Source organism: Carlito syrichta, unplaced genomic scaffold (assembly GCF_000164805.1).
Source record: "Carlito syrichta isolate Samal-C Ts95f unplaced genomic scaffold, Tarsius_syrichta-2.0.1 Scaffold312301, whole genome shotgun sequence".
NCBI lineage: Eukaryota > Metazoa > Chordata > Mammalia > Primates > Tarsiidae > Carlito > Carlito syrichta.
The window spans coordinates 78,452-99,749 of NW_007256397.1; the positions used below are offsets into that span (position 1 = coordinate 78,452).

Consider the following 21,298-nt stretch of genomic DNA (forward strand, 5'->3'; position numbering starts at 1 on the left):
GTTCCCCTCCCAATAACGTATAGGACTAGGGAAAATATACCTTCTTATTACTAGGTTCATATGTACAAAGACGTTTCTGGTTTCTAGGATAAAGGTTACATATATTCTCAACACCTTGCTATCGCTAGAAAATACCTATTTGGTTGAAAATAAGATAAACAAATTTTAAAAAATAATAAAGAGATCTTGCCAGCAATTCCCATTTTTAAAACTGTTCTCAAATTTCACTCTGAAAAAAACTATCACAATCTCTCAGAGTAGGTTAGGGTAACAGAGGTTGAGAAATTTATTAAATAACTAAAGAGGAAGATGGTAAACATATGAATAGAAGCACATACAATGATGGGTGAGAAGTTAAACAACTTCCCATCACCAACTCTGAAGTCTGGTAATGTGTTGAAAATAGATGTCAGTATGTCAGGTGTCCCACATAGACTAGTCACAGAAAAGCTAAAAGAGAAGAAATGTATAGGATTCAGTGAAACACCATTTCAAACAATGAGATACAGATCTGTGGTTAAAAATCTGGCAGCAAACAGGCCACTTAATACAACTGTCAAAATAAAACTAAGAGGATACAATATAAAGGATAACAATACATCACCTGTAAACCTAAGTGGTGATGTAAAAATGTCTTCAAATTGTCTTTCCAACTCAAAATATTTTAAATTTCAACTTAATACATATGTTCATAAAAAACAGCATACACATATACCTCAATTTCTATTCTAAGGGACATACATTAATATCCAAATGTTCTCTCTTGCTTCCTCCACCCAAAACTTTGAGAAATAAAAGATTTTCCCTTATAAAAATTCCCCATCTCAGATGGATTTTAGGCAGTACTTCCTTGCCTCTCAATCCCCCAAATACACAATAACTAGGCAGGAACATTTTTTTTTCCAGTTTTTTGGGTGAATATTTAAATTTTAAACAATCCTATAGGAAACCAAGTAAAGTACTCATGTATCTATAAGTAACACAAAAGGGGAAAAAAGGTGTTTAACAAATGTAATGTATGATCCTATACTGGCTCTTGGATCAGGTAAAAATTGGTTTTGAAGGGCATTATTGGGACGATTGGCAAAATCTGAATATGAACTGTATATTCATATCAGATAATAGCACATCAGTATTAAATGCCAGCCGGGCTCAGTGGCTCAGCCTGTAATCCTGCACCTTGGGAGGCTGAGGTGAGTGGATTGCCTGAGCCAGCAGGTTCGAGACCCACCTGGGCAACTTGGCGAGACTTCATCTCTACAATAAATAGATAAATAAAAAATCAGCCGGGCGTGGTAGCACATGCCTGTAATTCCACCTACTCGGAAGGCTGAGGCCGAAGGATTGCCAGAGCCCAGCAGGTCGAGGCTGCGGTGGCCAGGAGCGACCACTGCACTCCAGTCTGGGTGACAGAGTGAGACTCCGACTCAAAAAAAAAAAAAAAAATGCCCTGAATTTGTTAATTATATTGTTGGTGCAAGAGAACAATCTTCTTAGAAAACATATGCTGAAGTTATTTGAGGTTAAATGGATATGATATTTGCAACATAGCTTTAAGTGGTTCCTAAAATAATTTGTTGAAATGATAAAGCAAATATGACAAAATGTTAACATTGAATCTTGGTAGGACTGTTGAAGTTCTTTGTACCATTCTTGCATTTTTTTCTGTAAATCTGAAATTATTTCAAAATAAAGATTCAAACATTTTATCTTCTTGGTTGGCAAATAAATCCACAGAATGCTCTAATCTTTAAGATCACTCATCCTCTTCAGACTTTCTCCTGTTCTCTCACCGCAGGTGCTATTGCCCAAGGCAGTGGGTTGACCCTTTTACCCTACTCTGCTCTCTGGCAACCTTGGCCTTTCCTAAAGCTTGCACTCTAATAAAATAAAAGATTCTACAATGTCTTGTACCCTTAATCTCTCTACCAAGCTGCAAGTCTGCAGTTTGCACCCCAAATATTTTCACCTTAATTACAGTAGCTCTTCAATTCATCAAAAAATAGCTGAAAACAAAATCTCACCACTTTCTCCTTCCCCAAACCAATTTCACTAATACTTAGTATCAGCATTCTCTCAATTAAGTCTGACACTTTGGAGTCTTGTTTGACTACTTCCCTATTATCTCCAGTCAGTTATAAAATCCTGTAATTCCAACCTTTTGCTAACTCTTCAACCTCATCTCCATTGCCTAATTCAGACCTTCAATACCTTTCTAGAATATTTGGTTTCTATCCAATCTAACCTTTCTTTTCTTCAAATATGTTATATACGAGTCAAATTTAACTATCCTTACATAAGCCCTGACTTTCACAATGGTTCACAGTATTTCCTCTCATTGGAATGTTCCCTTTCCCTTACTTTTTTTCCCTTAACTTTGCATGACCAAATTCTTCCCACCTTTCAGTTTCCAACTCAAAAGCCACCTCCTGAAGGAGCTTTGATCAATCCTTTCAGTTGTACTTGAGAGGCATGAAGTGCTTGAATTTTATAGGATAGTTATCACTTTCAAATATGTGGTAATATATTTATCTATCTTTTTCCATATTAGGACTGAGTTCATTAAAAACATACTAAATCTTACTAATTTTGTTTCTTCTCGTATTTTCTTATATGAGACAGTCAGTGAACTTTTGCTGAGTCAAATAATTGCAAATTTTTCAGATAGTCTCCCTTAGTTTAATTCTGAATTACCCTACAAGAGTGAAATATTAAGGTTTTAATCTTCTGGTTGGGAAAGGTGATCTCTAAGAGTACCACTTAAAATAGAAACAGGAAATCTTTAAATGCCAAGTGTCTATAACTTGGGACAAACATACATTGTTAAAGACACTACTTTATAATATGACCAAGCATCTAATACTTTACTGAAATTCCCAAGTAGCTTTTCTGAAAACTGAAGGCACAAGTTTCAAAGAGTTTTATGTGGCCTTCTTTCATCTTTCACTAAAACCCAATGACCTACATTTACTACACTCTGCTTACAACTGTATTTCCTTCCTACATACTACTCTTATTTCTACATCAGCAAGAATTTGACATAGACTTTGTGAGTATCAATTTCATCACTATACATTGTGGCTTTTAAAAACTTTTGAGATCCTGTTTTCCCTGTGGTTCTATGATTACGACCTAGACAGATGCCATGTATGTATACTGAATGAAGTTAATCCTCTTAAATTTCTCTGTCAGTTTGTAACATATGAGTAATTTTTTTCCCATGGGCTACTTTACCTCCGCTTGGCACCTGGAAATGAAGGATTCTCAGTTTTTAAGTTGCTGCTGATAGTGCCTAGTTATTTGTGGGGGCTTCATTTACTACCATCATCTATGGTCACTCTCATTTCCAAATAAGCTTACTGTCCCTCCTCTTCTTTGGAGGGAAGCTCCATTAGTTTCCCTACTTACTACCTCCGATCATGGAATTCTTTCCTAGTAAAGCAGAATAGTTTGTTACCCTTCCATTCCGTAAGAAAATAAGAGTTCTTTAAGATTTGCTAAAACCTTAAATAATCATGGCAAACAATAACAAAAGGGAAGTAAAGGAGTTCAATTCTAGTGCTTGTATTTATCTCTTCTTTTCCATTTAGAACTAAGTGAGGGGAATAAAACTCCTCAGAGTAGACATTTTAAAAGTAATTAAATCTAAACTTTGCTCAAACTCAACATAGTTGATTAACAGACATGAAGACAACTTTATTATTTCTACTGATGGCAAGATCATTTCACAGGGGGTCCATTTACTTTCAGTAAACAAGTGCAAGTCTGCCTGTTGACATACCTGTATGTTGAGGTATAAAGAAAGTAGGTTTTCTAGTTAATTTTGTATTTAAAGTAACTATCCTATCCTGCAGAAATGAAGTAGAATAGGTCTGTCACTATCATTTCCTATTTACTTCATATCTATAAACACTGCTAAAATTACATTAGCTTTTGTGGCAACCCTGTCGCTTGCTAACCAATACTATAAAATGTAGCCAACCAACATATTATCTTTTACTAAACCTACTCAACCTAGGTTTCAATCTCCTTGAATTTAAATATAAGTTCTTTCAATTTCTCAATTTCTGTACATGCTTCAGATGGTTAAATTTACAAATGCTGTCATCCAATAACAATTATCACTTCCTTGCTTTAATGTTATCAAAACATAACCATGTCCTTAAGTTTTCATCTAAATCTGAGATGCAAGGATTAGCTTTGGAGAGAATATATACAGCTTTCATCAGATCCTCAAGGTGCCCTGATTACCTGCCCCTCCTACCCTGGTTCACCTCCACTTAAGATTAAGCTACTGATGGAAACATTTGTATACTGTAATACAAGAGTCACATGAGAATAGCAACTGTAGTTAACACTACAAGAAACAGTGAAAGTTTGGAGGCAACCTTAGTTAACTGCATCTTCACACCATTAAAGCCAGACTTGGTACCCTCTAAAATATGTTTAATAAAGAAAGAGTCCTATGTTAAAGATTAATGTGGAAGATACAATGACTAAATACAATATGGGATCTTAAAGTGAATTCTGGAACAGAGAAAAATATACTTAAAAAAGCAAAACACTCTGTAAAAGTAAAATAAGATCTGTAATTAATAGAATTGTATCAGTGTTAATTTCCTAACTTTGATAATTGTACTAAGGTTGTACAAAATACTAACATCAGGGGAAGCTAGGAGGAGGATATAGAAAAACCCTCAATATTATTTTTATAACTTTAAATCTAACATTTCAAATTAAACACTTAAAAAAAAAGAAAGGAGGAAGAGAGAGAGAAATGAAGTAAAGGCGGAAAGAAGGAAGAAAAAGTCTTAAAAGGTGATGGTTCATTAAAAAGCTATACTTTCATTTTTAGCTTCTTGGATTATCCTCTAATAGATGTCTTTAAGTGGAAAGGGTTGAAACGTAATCAGATAATAAATTATGCTAAGTACAAATAAGTAGGGAATATACTTGGGTTGGTTACAGAATGGCTCAGGTAGCTATCCTCAAGTTATGTATATATAATTATTAGGAGAGAACATTTAACCAATAACAATATCCAACCCACAAGTAACCCACTTGAGTGATTCTTTAAAATTACATAGTTCAGATCTACAACTATGCAGGACCACACAGACTATACAGATGAATTGCAAATATAATACTGGCGGAAAGAGGTTAGACACAAAATAGGTAGTGTATGATTCTACTTACGCAAAACATGAGAAGTTAGGATAAGGAGGGGAATGACTGGAAGAGGACATGAAGAGGTCATGAAAGAGGCTTCTGCAAAATACTTATTTGCCAAATTAGTAAAATAAAAATTAATCCTAAATTTATTATTTTAGTCCAAAATGTACAAGGTAATTTGGTAAGGTCCAAAACAAACAAAGTCAAAATATTTAATAGTTTTGAAGCTTAACATACACAAATCTTCCACCCAATGAATAAACGGTCCCACACTTTATTAGCTGATACACCTATTAACAAGCCTGTAGCTATTTGCCAACTGAAGCTGTAGATGTTAGAGTGAATAAAGCTAGCCATTATTGCTCCTCTCAATTTAAAATTTAATTTGCTAGTCAAAAAGTTCAAAGGAAACCACTAGTCAGTTTCTACTGGGTTGGGCTTGTTACCTTGGCACCAACAAGGCTAACTTACAGTGAAGAATGGCTCATCGAGAATATACATTCTGATTATATTCTGGCACTAACACACTATAGACAAGTATCTATTAACGTCTTTGGCTCTGGACAACATGCTCCCAGGAAAAGAGAAAATACTTTCAATGCATGAGAAACTAAAGATACAGCAACTTGTCTCATTTCTGATACCTTAAAGTTTATGATATCTAAAAAAGAGAACAGATAAGGAGCATTTAGCCATAACAGCAAATGATGTGCAGGCAACTTTTATGGTTGTTTTATAATGAAACAAAAGAAATCTTTTAATATTAGATTCAAATTATAAAAATAAAGTTCAAATCTTCCTATACTGTTTTTGATGAAAATAATATATGCCATTCATATTAATATTATAGCAGCACACAAAGCAAGCTACTTGAAATAAATTACCATACATTTGACAACTACTCTTATTACATTTCTAAATAAAGTGCCATTTTTCCTTTTTCTAAGGGAAACTAATAAATCACACCCCAAAGTATTCACATTCTTGCTGTATCTGGTATTCTATTTGGATGAATAAACCTTCATGTTTGTTTCATGCCATAATTTACATTTATGCATTAATTTATATGGCTACAGTAGAATTACTTAAAAATTTATTTTATAAACAAGGTACTACAAATTTTAAAACTTTTTGTTCTAAAAGTAACTATTTTAAGACCGATTTTTGGTTAAGTAATGAACACATCATCAAAAAGATACCTTGTTAGAAAATTTACCTAGAGTGACACACAGAAGCAAATCAAGTCTAAGAATTAAAAGGACTCAGCATTTCTAGGCAATGTAGAACATGTCTTACGTGACATGTACATGCACTTAAAAATACTCTTTTCTAATAAAAGAGATGGAGTTTGAGTTCATAAGTATTACCCAGAATTATGCCAAAAGACACAAATGCGTTGCCAGGCAGAGTTAAAAGAATCTAACAAGCTTTTATGTGAATTTTTAAAACACTGTTTGCGCTCAACTCCTATTTAATTAAACATAAAACGATGGAGGGCTAATAAATATTCAGCAAAATAATTGAACAGAGCATACACTACTTAAAAAGTGTGTTAAGCAGAAAGATAAACCAAAGTATCTTTTGCCATAAATGAACTCTAAGGCTTCATTCTATAGTTTTAAAAGTTAAAAATAAAATCTATACAGCATTTCTGTGAGAAAGCAAACTGTTTTAGGGACTCGCAGATCTAGTAAATTCTAGCAAACAAATTTGATGTTAAAGTTTCTTGCCAAAACTACTTCGGTACCTTAGTTTTGTCCCTCCTCCAATTTTTTACTTTGAAAAAATATTTTGCTTTGAGTCACAGTGGCTTTTACAGAGTAACCATATAAAATAGCATAAAATTTAAAATAACTACAGTTTATTTTATAGAATATATTTTCATATTAAATTAAGGTAGCTATTTTATATCAAAATTCAATAGAATATCTAAATCCTTCAAAATATAAATATACTCCAAATGCACAAGATGCAGTAAAAAGAAAAGCACGGTTATTCTCTATATAAAATACAGATTGTTCTTTTGGTTTATTTTGCTGCTTTGTCCCATGCTAAATACCATGTGATTTCCCCCCATAAAATAACAAATAAAGATCAGTTTTAATGACGAGAAACCAGTACAGTGCAAAGCATTTCATGCATACACTTCTGCATGTATGCATTCCATATGTAAGTATTCATACCTATCCCAGAGGCTCTTTGATTCCTGAAACGTGTTCAAATGGAACGCTTGGTAGAAAGCAGTTGAAGGATTCCTGTGAGATCCGAGAATCAAATGGAAATGAGGTTGAGAATGTACAGTAAAATCACTACTTAAAAATTTTTAAAAAGCTGGAAGACTTCAGTTTTTGAATACAGCATAACTGTTTTAATAAAAAAGAAGAAAAAACACATAAACTTGCTTAAAACAACACTCGGAAACTGAAAACTGGACAAAATCCTTCAGCAATGATTCAGGATCATAGTTCTAAACTAAAGGAGTAATACAGAAAAACTAAATACCAAGGAGCATCCAAGTTTGAGTGTGTGTATATATATATAAAAATGTGACTAATTCAGAGCCCAATCAACATTATTCTATATTAGATGCCTAAATAAACATCTATTGAGTTAGCAGCTTAACAAAGCTATTTTCAGGTAGAAAATTTACGTAAAATAAGCTATACCTTCATGTATGTAAAATTTATTCTAAGGCTCTGTTAAAATTGGGAAGGGTTGGATAATGAACAATGATGAGTTCTTTCCCGAGTTGAACTTGACACACTTCCACCTTCAAAATTCATTTATTTTTCTGTGGTTTCACTGGGTTAGGACAAAAAATGGTGCTGCAATTGTTTGGCAGCTTTCTAACTTCTTGCATTAGTACAGTGACTCTTTTAAGGGGTAAAAGCCTACTTACCATAATTACCATTCATTTTTACCATTCCCTAGGGACACATTCCCTAGGGCCATCACCACAGAATCTTAAATGATAGGCTCATCTGGGCAAGTTCCCAGTATGTACAATATACCTCATATCTTAGGAATGGTTTCACAGGAACTAAACTTGACAAAACTGCTTTTTCCCTCTCAGCAAACTTCCATAGTCACCCCCCACACCGACCTACACGTCTGGGAGAAATAAAAACCACATCACACTACTTTTAAAATTCTTAGCCCATGCTGTAGAAGAATAAAAGCAGCAGCTAAGAATATAAGTGCTTATTATATACCAAACACTATTCTAAGCACTTTACATTTGTTAACTGAATTCTGAGAACGACCCTATCCAAGAGGGTAGGTACCATTATTATTCCCATCTCATAGATGAGAAAACTGGGTCAGACAGAGGTAACAATAAAACTATTTCCAAGATCCACTGGAATAGCAATCTAGTAACAATGATCACCAAACAATGCAAATACACAAGAGAATTCCATTTCAAACCTCCAATTAGGATTCATTAAGTTGTATTACATATTGAAGTTTTAAAAATTATTTTTCAGAAGGCATTTTTAAAACGTAACCAGCAGTTACCTCTTGAGTTATCCAAAACTAGATGCCAGAGTATCACCAAAGCAGCTGTTTAATCTGGAGTCTTTAATATGTGTATGTCTTGTTACTTGCCCTACTTCAACTTCTTTCTACTCTTTTTTTTTTTTTTTTTTTTTTTTTTTGAGTCAAGGTTGCACTCTGCCAACCAGGCTGGAGTACAGTGGCATGATCATGGCTCAACAGAGCCTTTACTTCCCTTACTCAGGAGATCTTTCAGTCTCAGCCTCCCAAGTACCTGGGACCACAGGTATGCGCCACCACGCCTACCTAATTTTTTGAATTTTTGTAGAGACAAGGTCTTGCTATGTTGCCCAGGCTGGCCTTTCTTTTCTTTTAACCCTTTCTCTGCTTTTTTCTTAGCTAGGTCTAAGGCAATCAAAGGCACTAATTAGACCTGCTAATAACAAGAAAAGCTTAAGAGGCTTCTAACTACTGTTTATTTAATGCTTATACCCCCTTAGGATATTTTTGTCAGGTAACTTTTTTCACTCTACTTAGAAATCAGTCTGCCAAATCAAATGGAAACCAACTGTGCCAAGTGAAAACTCAATTTGGCTTTCTTTCTTAAACCAGGCCTGCCCAGGACTATATGGGATCTAGTTTGCTATCCTCATCAGGCCTGTTTAGAGAACTCAAATTTAATGAAGTGACGCAAAGAAGATAGCAGTAAATACAAGAAAATACAAAGAGTAAACTTGGAAGTTATTCTGTAAGTCTGGAATTAAAAATTCATTAATGAGTAATCACAATATATTTACAAGGATGACATTCTTTAAAAGAACATTAAACTTTAAATCCTTAGAATTTGGAAATGCAAATATTTAATTTAAGCAAAATTCACATGCCAAATAAGTTGGTTCCAAATAAAATCATATGACTTATGAAATTCCAGCAATTTTACAGCATAATAGTGAAATACTTATTGTAAGTCAAGTGTAAAAGTGAGAAAAGAACATATTTGCAGTTAGTAGTAAATCTTAGAATGTGAAAAGGACCTGAAGTAAGATACTATAAATGGACCTAAAATTTTTAGAACATTTTAGAATTCACTTAAGTTGCAAAAGCTGACAATTAACAATCACTCCTATATATAATGAAAATGAAGAAGCCATTTGGAGTTATACAATCTGTGTACTACAGAAAATTCTAAATAATCTAGATTCTAAGGATAAAAATTTAGACAGCCTTATTATAAGACATGAAATTGCTTGTTTCTAAGATACTTTAACTGTATCTAAACTGAGGGAATTTTAGCAAACAGCAACAATTAGTTCCAAAACATTAATTAATAGGCATAAAATAACGTCTGTGAAACCTACCCGATCAAGGTGGCAGAAAGAAAAAGAGCCATTTGTAAATACTTTGGGCCTTATCATCAGAGATTTCTATTTTGGAAAGGCATAAAATTGAGGAGATTAAGAACCCAAGGAAAACGCTATTAATAGGATCATTTCAAGGTTACTGTCTATGAAACCTGAAAGCATCAAGAGGCAATTGCAATTTAAAATTTTATTACAATGTTGAATTTTATGAGGCTTTGATCACAAATTATCTTCCATCCAAGAACTAAAATTTGAAAACAGTTTTCTACAATTTATCTGACGCTAATGTACTATCATTCTAAATGTACAGTCAATGAAGCAATTCTTAGGAAGACTGACATGTGGTTTATACTGAATTTATTTCAGTCACCTAAATGAAAATGCGGTTTTCCTATTTGTAGACATTTTTCAAAATTAATGGACAAAATATATTCTTTTCTCACTGACTTTATATACTAAATAGTGTCATGTTAATTTCCAAATACATGAAAGTAGTACATCGGAAAGTGACTCAAAGTATGTGACATGTGTATCTGCTTTAGCAAGATACTATCTTTGTAGGGTATCTAAGTGTAACAGGGAGGAAAACCACACATATATCCCATACCACCAAACTAAGCTACAAGCATTGCTGAAGGAAAGCATGAGGTGCATGAGCCCTGAACTCAGTGAACACCTCTTATCTATGCCAAAATGCAACTTCAGAGATCTTTAAATAGAAACCAGGGAAATAGTAAGATCAACAAAGGCCATCTTCAAGATTATTATCTGGGGGATTTTAAATTATTTTTAAAAATATATATATTTTTTAGTTAAGTGTTACAATACAGCACCATCAGTGTCTACAATAGCTTTTCCGTCCTTCCATCTTATTGTCTACCAAGTAATAAACTTCTAACTCTAAGAATATCTAAATGCACTGGCTTTGGGGTTGAAGGTCTGAATATGAGTCTATGCTTTGTCACTTAATTTAATACTCAAATTCTCAGAGATTGTTTCCTTAATCCTAAAAAAGGGGAAAAAAACAGTCTTAGAGGCTGATGAAAAGATCAAATGAGAATACATTATATACACAGGGCCTGACATAAGTGTGCTTTGTGTTTAATATTGGACTACAAATTTCAAATATATGACGCATGAAAATCAAATTTTAGTAGAGTATCTTAATATGTACCAAACGTTTGTCATCATCAAGGTAATACTGAGGCAAACAGAATATTCAGTTAGTTGTACCAAAGTAGTTAGCACGTCACTGGAGGAGGAGTCTGATTTTTCGGACTCAGTGCTCCTTAAGGCATTCCCTAAACACAACCTTATCACAAGATTATTTAAAATACAACAATCTCTAAAAAGGGTACTGAAATGGTTCTAAGATATGTTATTTTAACACTTCCAGAATGATATTTTAACAATAAAAGCTTCTAGAAGCACCTTTAAAAGTAACCATAAGCTTATTAAAAAATCTAAATTTCTTACCCTGATACTTAAGCCCTTCATTCTGGTTCTCGTCAAATTAATATCATTTTTCAGACATGACATATTCTCACCTTTCCATAGCATTATACAAAATGTCTTCTACCTCACTTGGAAAACCATGCCCTTCCCTTATCAATGACATAATCTGAATGACTTTTAATATTCAGTTCAAGAGTTAGCCCTCAGAAGAATGCACAAGTAATAACGGGTTGCTTCTGAGGACTGAAACTAGGTGACTGGAAGACAGGTGGCAGAGAGGCCTTCCATTTATATTATTTTATGTATTTTGAGTTATGAACTATATTAATATATTACCTATGCAGAGAATAATTTTCAAATGGAAGTCAGTCTAACTACTACCGCCCAATACCAAACTGATCTGATGTCCCAAACCGTTCCCATTAGCACCTTATATTACAGCATCAGAGCCACAATATATATCAAAGTATACACGTGATTAACATTTTCATATAGCCTGAGACCTTGAAGGGCAGCAGAGTCTTATTTCTGTATCCCAGTGATCACTACTCAGCACAACGAAAGCTGAATAACTAACACAATGTTGTTTTAAAAGTTTTCTTAAGAATTCAACCTACTTAATGAGTATTTGCAAATCTTATTTATTATCACACAATAACTAGTGGCAGGAAAGGGGTTTGACAAGAGGAAAGTTTAAGTTGGTAGCTCTCTCATGAAACATGTCTAAACGTATGGCCTCATATACACAGGACTGGAAGGTAGCTTAAAATTTGTCCAAGTCTCAAAATCTACTTTTTGCTGTCCTTCTTACATATCATGACTTCTATGGACTAAAATAACATCTCCTTTTCTCTGGCTACATCCATAACATACAATTAAACTTTAAAATTAAAATGGTCAACTCTTGCTATTCTTTATAGCATGTCAAGAGGTGATCTGCAAGAGCAGTCTGGACATTGACATACTAACATTTCTGAGGTGTATGTTTGTCATACATGTTGTCTTATGTTATGGATTGTTCATAAATTTCTTGCACCCTCATTTAAACCTTTCAAACTCTCCAAGGTAGGTATTATCCTCATTTTTCATATAGGAAAACCAGAGAGTTAAGCAATTAAGCTCAAAATCAAATGCTTCAAATATGTGGCATAGCTGGATTTTAGCCCAGATATGTATGTCTCTACTGTCTTTCTGTAATGGTCACTCATATGATATGTTAATACATAATTAAACACACTATTGGGTTTATTTGATCAAAAGAGTTTCCCTCCCTTTTTTTTGTTTTGTTTTAAAAGGTTAGGCAGACCATATACCAAAAGCACTTAGTAAAACTAAATTAAAATTCTACTTTAGAAACTACTGGTCTTTAAGCTTTACTTTAGGAACCCTTTATTCACAGTTATAATAAGTAAGTTATATAATAATGAAGAACAGCTTAAACATTAAAAATGCACCAGCATTATTTATAATAATTGACACATTAATCACAAACTGTCTTCTACAGAGCAATACTATTTGGTCAAATTTTAGTAAAATCTTATGGGAAAGGAGGCCGTCAGTAATTTAACATTTAGACTTCACGTATTTGTATTGCCTACTGTAATAGTTAAGGTATATGACCCTAGGTGAACACTAATAAAATTATTAACTCAATTATCTGCATAATTTTCAACTAACCATCATACAGAAATGTACAAGTTAAAAGGATAGGAGCTTTATTTTTTAAACAAATGCTATTTTGGGTAAAAATAAATCAAACTACTTAAATCTGTTTTGGGGCTTTAAATTTGAGAGGTAAACAATCCAGAGCCACCTAAATGAAATTTAATTCACCTGATTTAAAAGTAGAAATTATGTACATGTTTTCATATAAAATGCAGCCTATCAATATATCTTTAATATTACCAAGCCAAATTTCAAGTGTATCAAAGTATATTTACTAAAATCATGGAATGATGTATAGGAATGATGCAAGGGAGACTCAATTTTTGCCCTAAGCAATGCCAGAGTAAGAATATAACAAATATTGAGTACTTTGGTATGTTTAAGAATTGTTGTGCAAGGACATGACACTGATGATTCAGGTATGCATATTCTTTGCAGATGCGTAATTAGTATTATACCATCTAAAATAGCAGGCCCAAATAACAAGCCCATTTGTTTAGTATAAAGAAGAACCATAAGCTTAAATAATTTATTCTAATTCAGGAGTTTTGCTGCATATAGTCCTTAAATACTGTCAACAATATTTCTTATCAAAAATCTGCTCTTCCCATTGATAAGAAATTAAACAGGGAACATCATTCAAGTGACATTTAACTAGACAGACCAGCTTTTGTAAAGCCTCTCCTTCCTCATACTTAAGTTTTTGTTTTGTTTTGTTTTTTGTTTTTGAGAGACAGGGTCTTGTTATGTTGCCCAGGACTGGTCTCAAACTCCTTGCCTCAGACAATACTCCCAGCTCAGCCTCCCAAAGCACTGGGGTTACAAGTAAGCCACCATGCTCAGCCATACTTAAGTTTATTTAATGAGTAATGCAATTAAGAAATAAACAGTATCTCTTCAGAAAAGGAAATACATTCTGGTCTAAAACAATTATTCAAAGAAGGAATTAGAACATTGTTCCTCACTATTAACAAGTGTTCCTATTCCTTTGGAGACCATGTTTCATGTCATTCCACAATATTTTCTTCCCTCTTGGTTATCTACTATCACTTTATACTCCCCCAACCCCAACTCCTACCATTTTAAGAAAAAAAAAAGTCAGAATCCTTTTACACACTCTTATCTACCATTTCTCTATTAGGAATGAGATTCATTTTGTTTTCTTTACCATCTGATTGGTGGGCTGCTCTTTGTTACTGAAGGCTACTAAACAGTATGAATGCTTCTGATCTCTCTTCTGGTACAGAAACACTCCCATTCCAAATTAGCAAGTACCAGATACATGAATCCAGTAGCATATTTGACTATTTCCAAATTAGTGTTATCAGAATTCTTAAAGAACAAATGGATTGGTATTACATTTATTATCAAGTAGAGAACATATATACCTCTACTACCAGTCCTATATAAAACGATTTCTCATAAAGGTGACTTAGTTCAAGGGTGATCTCATACCCTCCCTTCTCCTACAGGAAATTTTTTTAAAAAGTGTTACTAAAATAGTGACTTGGAATCTGTATTATCCACGCACAGACAAGTCCTTATGATTTCTAAAAAATTAACCAATGTTTGGCCTATATGATTTAGTTCACAAAATTTTAAACATGTGTCACTGTAAAGATAAAAGACCACACTCCTGCTGATATATAGCTCAGTTGAGGGAAAATAATAAGCCTTTTTGGGAAATTTATAACCTTCTTTATTTAAAGTCATGATTATGAATAAAGTATATTTCAATAATCAGTGTGGCACCCCTGATCAATGCACCAATATCAGTTTTTATACTAAACAACATTATCGCATATATTTTATATTTTTATTACTAACTCCTCAGTAAGAATACACTTTCCAAGATGTAGATGGGCATAAGATGGTATCTAATATATGATTTACACATCAACTGTAAAGCTAAAAGAACAAAATTATACCCACAATTCAATAGATAAATGTAAGCTCCCAAGAAATAGAGATTCAAGTAAGAGGCTTCCATTTTTAAATACTTAAATGCAGTGAGACTTTGTACCTATAGGTTTTACAGCAAAAATGGACAGCTCTGCCTCCTGGTACACATTTACTTAGTCTTCTCACTTAAAACTTCAAGAAAAAAAAAAGAGTAGAACTTCGTTTAAAGTATATTCAAATGTACAAACAAAATTTGTATTTATAGTACATTCCAGGACACACCACTTAACACCCACACTTTATAATGCTTTATCAGTAGTCATTAGCAAACTACACAAATAAAGCCATTAACAAGATATAGAGATGTTTGCCACCACAGAATACTTAAAATCAGGTTTTTTACAGTCTTTCAGCAGCAGATGATAGTTCACAACTGTAGCCATTCATAAGAGTTCCTGGAATGCAGCCTGCAGAGTTCACATTGGTCAGCTATCTATGGAAAGCGATCTGCACTGTGTTCCTTTCCCAAAAGGGCCAGTAATATTTTACACTTCATCTCATTTACAGAAAAGGAGTTTGTTAAGTGTGTAGGTAGTTTAAACAAATTTTGTAACATTCACTGTAAAAGTGTCTAGACTTTTTTTGGTCTTTTCTGTTTGTTTCTTTTTTTGGGTTGGAGTCTCCACTCTGGTGCCCAGGCTGGAGTGTTGTGGCACAATCACAGCTCACCAAGCTTTGACCTCCTGGGCTCAGGCAATTCTTCTGCCTCAGCCTTCCAAGTAACTGGGACTACAGGTGTGTGCCACAATGCCCAGCTAATCTGTCTTACTTTTTGTATGGAGGAAGCCTTACTATGTTGCCCAGGTTGGTATCGAACTCCTGGGCTCAAGCAATCCTCCTGCCTCAGCCTCCCAAAGTGCTGGGATTACAGGCTTGGGCCATAGCGCTTGACAGCTATGCATTTTTAAATGAACTCCATTTTTAACCATCATTACATCCAGTTTACACAAAACCAACTTGAAGAGACTCAACAACTGACCATAAGCCTTCTAATGAGAATAACTAGAAAGATATATAAACTTTATATTAATAGCACAAGATCAATAGGCAATGCTAATTGAGAAGTTTTTGCATATACAACCATCAGCCTTTTAAAAGTTTGGTATTAAGATGTATTAATATTAGACCTGGTTCTTTAATATAAATTATCTCAAAACCGAGCCTATACAGGGCCTTGTACTAGGCAATGGAACAAAAGTCACAAGGTAAGAGTTTCAATGCATTAATCTAAACCACCTTAATCTTTGTTATTCTCCCATCTTCCTTCCCTTTCTCAAAGAAATGACTGTGTTTACTCACTTTTTTTAAAAAAAGCAAACATCTTATTTACAAATATTTCCTTAGGATCTGAAATGTGTCAACCTATTCACAAAGTTTAAGTCATAATTACTAAAAACGTCTCACTTTAAATAGTTTTGTTTCACATTTGAATGACTGCACATCAAACTGTATGCAGATCTGAATTTAAGAAGGCAAGCCCAATCACCATATTAAAATTAAAATTCTTAGTACTGTTTCCTCAGAAGATCACTCATCACAGTAATTTGAACGTGTGCCTGAAAAACTGTGTTATTTAATTTCAAACAAAAAATTTTAAAATGCCCTCTCTTTTACAAAGGCTTTCCATTTTTTAAAAAAGTAATATTTCTACTTAATGGATTTATTCCTTCACCAGGTATATTGGTCCAGTGTCAAAACAGTCAAATGTGTAAGATTACATCTTGGAAACTAGCATGTTAAATTAAAAACCAATGAAAGACATAACAAAAATCAGAAATGCCATTTGATAAGCGAGGTAGATTTTAAAAGATTGGGGTTAGGGAGGAAAAAGTCATGTTTAAAATAGGACTGTACACACATCAAAACTCCTGCACTGAATTAACGATTGCAATTGATAGACCATCGATACAGTAGTATCTGTAGTTCAAACATATACAAGTTTGGAAATAAGATTCTTCAGATTACTAACTTTCGGTACTAAGAGGAGAAATAAACACATTTTGAGGTCATACACTAAGAATACATCTCAGAGTTTCCATTTGTCAAGAGAACTCTGCTTCATGCCATATCATCATATTAAAGTTCTGAATAATTTAATCATATATGCTGTAAACTGAGAGGGGTATGAAGAAAGGGAAAATATATTCTTCATTCACAAGGGTGTATGTGTATGGGGGGGAGTCAGGAAACCAGTTATTTACTGAAAAGATATGGGGCAGTATACAGAAGCAGAGATAAGCAAAAGGTTATTTACCAACTCAACAGAAAAACATTGGCTTATGGCAGCTAGAAAAGGGAAGACGCTTGTTGATTATCACCAAAGGTGAAAAAAATAAACTCAATCTGCATTTTAGATGTGCCCCTAATGTGTGAAAATGGTAACTATAAAAGTGGAAACATTTTTCTGAGTGGCCTGTGGAATCAGTTTCTTTACTTAGTAGTTTCATCCATATAAAATTTCTCAATGACTAGCTAGCTGAGCTCACTTATGAACACGTGGTAGTCTCTAAGAGTTCTCAAATAGAAGAAAGACTCCCATAAGCAAGTCACCTACAAAAAAAGATGAACTTTGAATTACAAAAAGCAGAGAAGATGGAATTTCAGTGAGCAATTTTCAAAGCAACAGAAGCATATAACAAAAATACAAGGTTAATTAGAAATAGAAAGTTAAGTAAAAAAATGTGAAGGAACTCAGAAGAAACATAGAAGAGAAAGCTTTAACATTACCTCATTGTATTTTTCTACATACCAATTATTCTAGAAAACTATAAAGTTAGTTTTGATTTTTTAAAAACAGCTAAAACTAACCTCTCTCAAAACAAAAACCCCAGTAAGCAAATGTTTAGCTATAAAATACCTGAAACTTTTTTGTAAATTTTAAATGTAATTTTAAAACATTGTAACAAATCAGTTTTAAAACATTTGCAATATATATGCCAAATTTCCATATGACATTTCCTCAAAACTACTAAAAATTCTCATCAACCAAAAACCAAACATCAGCTGTTGTAGAACTGGTGTAGCAATACACCAATTTTCATTTAAACCAATAAAAAAAGATCCCTAAATACAGGGAGCCAAGTATTGACATTTATACTTTCACTATAAAATTATGCTTAATTTCAATAACTATAGCTTTTATTGCTTAAAGAATCTCTTTTATACCTTCCCCTCTTTCCTACAGCAAAAAGACTTATGAAAGATAAAAACATCTTTCCAATACATTTTTTTGCTTAACTAAAGGAAAAAAAGTGTCTTAGAGAAGTTGCTGGGAAGCCTCGTGACCTTTTACACCCTTTATTAAAAGACTGAACTAAATACTGTATGATCTTCAAAGCTGGATTTGGCAATTCACCATTCTCTCTCCAGCCTTTCAGGATACACTGGAGGAGATTCCTGACATGGATTTTTGTTCACCCCACTAGAAGGCTTCTGGCTTTCCAGAAAGTGAATTTGTAAATAATTTTATACCTCAGTCTCAAAACTCACACTGACAAAACTCTCCACATTAAGTGTTCAAGTGTGATTGCTACCTAAGAAAGAAAATCCTTTGGGAGCAATATGTACAAGCTACCACCTTTGAATTGTGAGAATTAAGCTAACGTTTACCTTTTTGAATAAACAATGTTGCATCCCTACCCATTTTAGTGCTTTTAGACAACTGTGACAAGACCAATTCACTCTTTACACACTTTTACATCGCCAATCTGAATCAACTTTACTGGACACAACCTAAGTTTTATATTTAAAAATGCTAAGGGCCTCAATTAAAAAAAGAAATCTCCCAAAGTTGCATCCTAAGTTACGATGCTGGTCAAGCATTTCTATCAAAAATTTAAAATAAAGATCTCCATACCTGTCTTCATCGCCATCAACAGGAATAGCTATGCTGAACACAGAGGTGGCCAGACTGTTCATAGGTGTTAACTGAAGGGGGTTTGCCAGGGCATCTGCAACAGGAGGCTTCACAACAGGCTTATTTTCAGCAAGAAGAGAAAGTGGCGGTTGAGGTAGGGGTTCTGATTTTCTTCTAGCATCGTCAACTTGCCCGACTAAAGGCTGGGTCTGAGTCTGAAACTGGCTTGGGTCAGACTGTGGTAGACTTGTTGGTGCACTGTGTGTGCCTTGAGCTAAGGGCAGCCCAACGTGCTGAATTACGCTGCTGCTCCTGACTGGCGTATGGCTGCTCAGCGGCTGCGACTGGGCCAGAGGCGCGGGTACATTTGGCATAGTAACAGAAGTGGTAGACACACTAGGCACGCTTGGAGCGGGCACGGGTGCAGGCACGTTTGGAACTCCGGGCACCACGGCGTGAGGGCCACCAGGTACGGCTGACAGCTGACCACTGCCACCCATCTGCGGCGGAGGCACAGATTGGGGCTGCCCAGCCCCGGCAGGACCCAAGCACGGCTGCACCACGCCTCCCACAGCAGCCGGGGGCACTCCGGCCGGCTGACAAGGCGCAGCCTGCCCGCCTTGCGCGGGGGCCACGGCCTCACTGGGCTGGGAAGACGCGCCCAAGATCTGCGCGCCCACTGAGGAGGCATTCTGGCCGGTGCCCACGGGAAGGCTGGCCGCCATGGCGGGGCTTGCTCCCGCGCCGGTGGACGAGGGCTGCGCGGGGCTCGGCGGCTGCAGGCCGGGCACGTGCTGCTGCAGGTACTCACTCTGCATGGAGGGCTGGACGGGCAGCAAATGCCCCGGCGGTATCGGAGGCTGGGGATACGCGAACTGCTGGGGCTGCGGCGTTGCCGAAGCGCCGACGACCGGGCCCGGCTGCGGAGGCAGGGACAGGGCCGGCGGCGCCAGGGTTACATTCGTCTGCTGCAGACCCTGTCCGCCGGGACCCGTTCCCTGGGGCTGGCTTGGCGGAGCGGCTGCCATCATTGGCTGCGGCCCGGCCGCGGCTCCCGGGAACGGCGGCAGCGGAGCCGAGCTTTGAGCCACAGCCCCACCTACGGGCGGCGGCGGCTGTGGCTGCCCAACGCTAAAACTCGGCGGCTGGGCCGGAGTGGGCTGGCTCATTTTCTCCGACGGGGGTAGCTGTGACACAGCAGTCAAAGAGCTGTCAGTTCCCGAGTCGGGCCCGTGCGCCCCCTGCATGGAGGCCACCACTACCACCACCGACCCTCCGGTGGCGCCCAGGCCACTGTCCCGCTCTGCAGTCTGATCAAAAGTACTGCTGTGTCTAATGCAATCCCCGGACCTCGTCAGGACGCTGCTGTCTGAATCCCGCTCATAGTATTCCATACACGTCCATCGGCCGCGTCGATAGGGCTCCCCGCTCCCGTGGTCCAGCTTGATCACGCGAAAACGGGAACTACAAGTGGCAGGAGGCTGCGATGGGGCTGCAGCTCCCGCGCCGGCGGACGAGCCCGCGACCGGGGGGCCGCCGGGTGCCCCGGGGGCGGGGGCCGAGGTGGCAGCCGCGGCCAGGGTACTGGCGAGCGCCCCAGCCACGCTCCGGGCCGAAATGACTCCTCCTCCGTTGGCGGGAGCGGCCGCCGCGGCCGCCAGCTGCCCATCCAGGGGGAGGTTTGGGGAGACGGTCCCGGGAGTCTCTGCATCCCCAACGTTGTTGAGCGTCTCTTCGGAGGAGCTGCGCTCGCAGACCTCCTCGGGGCCATAATCCGTGGCCCGGGAGACGTCGAAAATCTCGGAGGACACGTCCTCCGTGCGTGACTCGTCCGGGTCGTCCAGGCTCTCGGTGTCCTCGGTGATGCTGGTGGCCACCTGGGCCGTGGTGACACTGGTGATCTGGAAGCAGCTCTTCTTCTTGGCCGGCATCTTGGACATGGTGAAGAAGGCTGGAGGGCAGAGGGGCACGCCGGCTCCTCTGGGATCCCGCCGGAGGCCGGGGAGGGCAGAGCACGGGCCCCCACAGACAAAGTCCGAGTCGGCGCTGGGGTCTGAGGCCCGCCGCTGCAGGAGTCACGGGCTGATCCGGGCGCCGGCCGCTCGGCGAGACATCCTCCTCTCCGCTGCCTTCTCCGAGTCGGTCTCTCGGCTCTGCCCCGGCACAGTCCCGCGGCGGCTCCTCCTTCCTCTCAGCTCCCGCGGCCGCGGCGCCTCAGCTCAATCCCCTCGGCGGCGGCGAGCGCGCGAGTCCAGGGGCGGGCCGGCTGCTTCCTCTCCCTCCCCGGGCCGCCGTGGTCAGTCCAGCTCGGCGCTCGGCGCGGTCAGCAGGC

At 37.3% G+C, this 21,298-nt stretch overlaps 1 protein-coding gene across 4 annotated transcripts in view; it reads right to left on the reverse strand.

Annotated features, from left to right (window-relative positions):
- The window catches only part of TSC22D2 (TSC22 domain family member 2), a 47,862-nt gene extending 26,564 nt beyond the window's left edge, over nucleotides 1-21,298 (reverse strand). For 2 of the 4 annotated variants that reach the window (XR_002482646.1, XM_008069886.1), the window contains exons 1-2: nucleotides 18,967-21,298; nucleotides 7,356-7,427 (exon numbers count right to left, since the gene is read on the reverse strand). Coding sequence is in view for 3 of the 4 variants with exons in the window: in XM_008069886.1 (XP_008068077.1) it covers nucleotides 7,356-7,427; nucleotides 18,967-20,906 (2,012 nt within the window). In the remaining variant the exon portion in view is untranslated. The remainder of the gene's footprint in view (nucleotides 1-7,355; nucleotides 7,428-18,966) is intronic. The other 2 variants (XM_021718501.1, XM_021718502.1) reach the window with 2 other exon arrangements.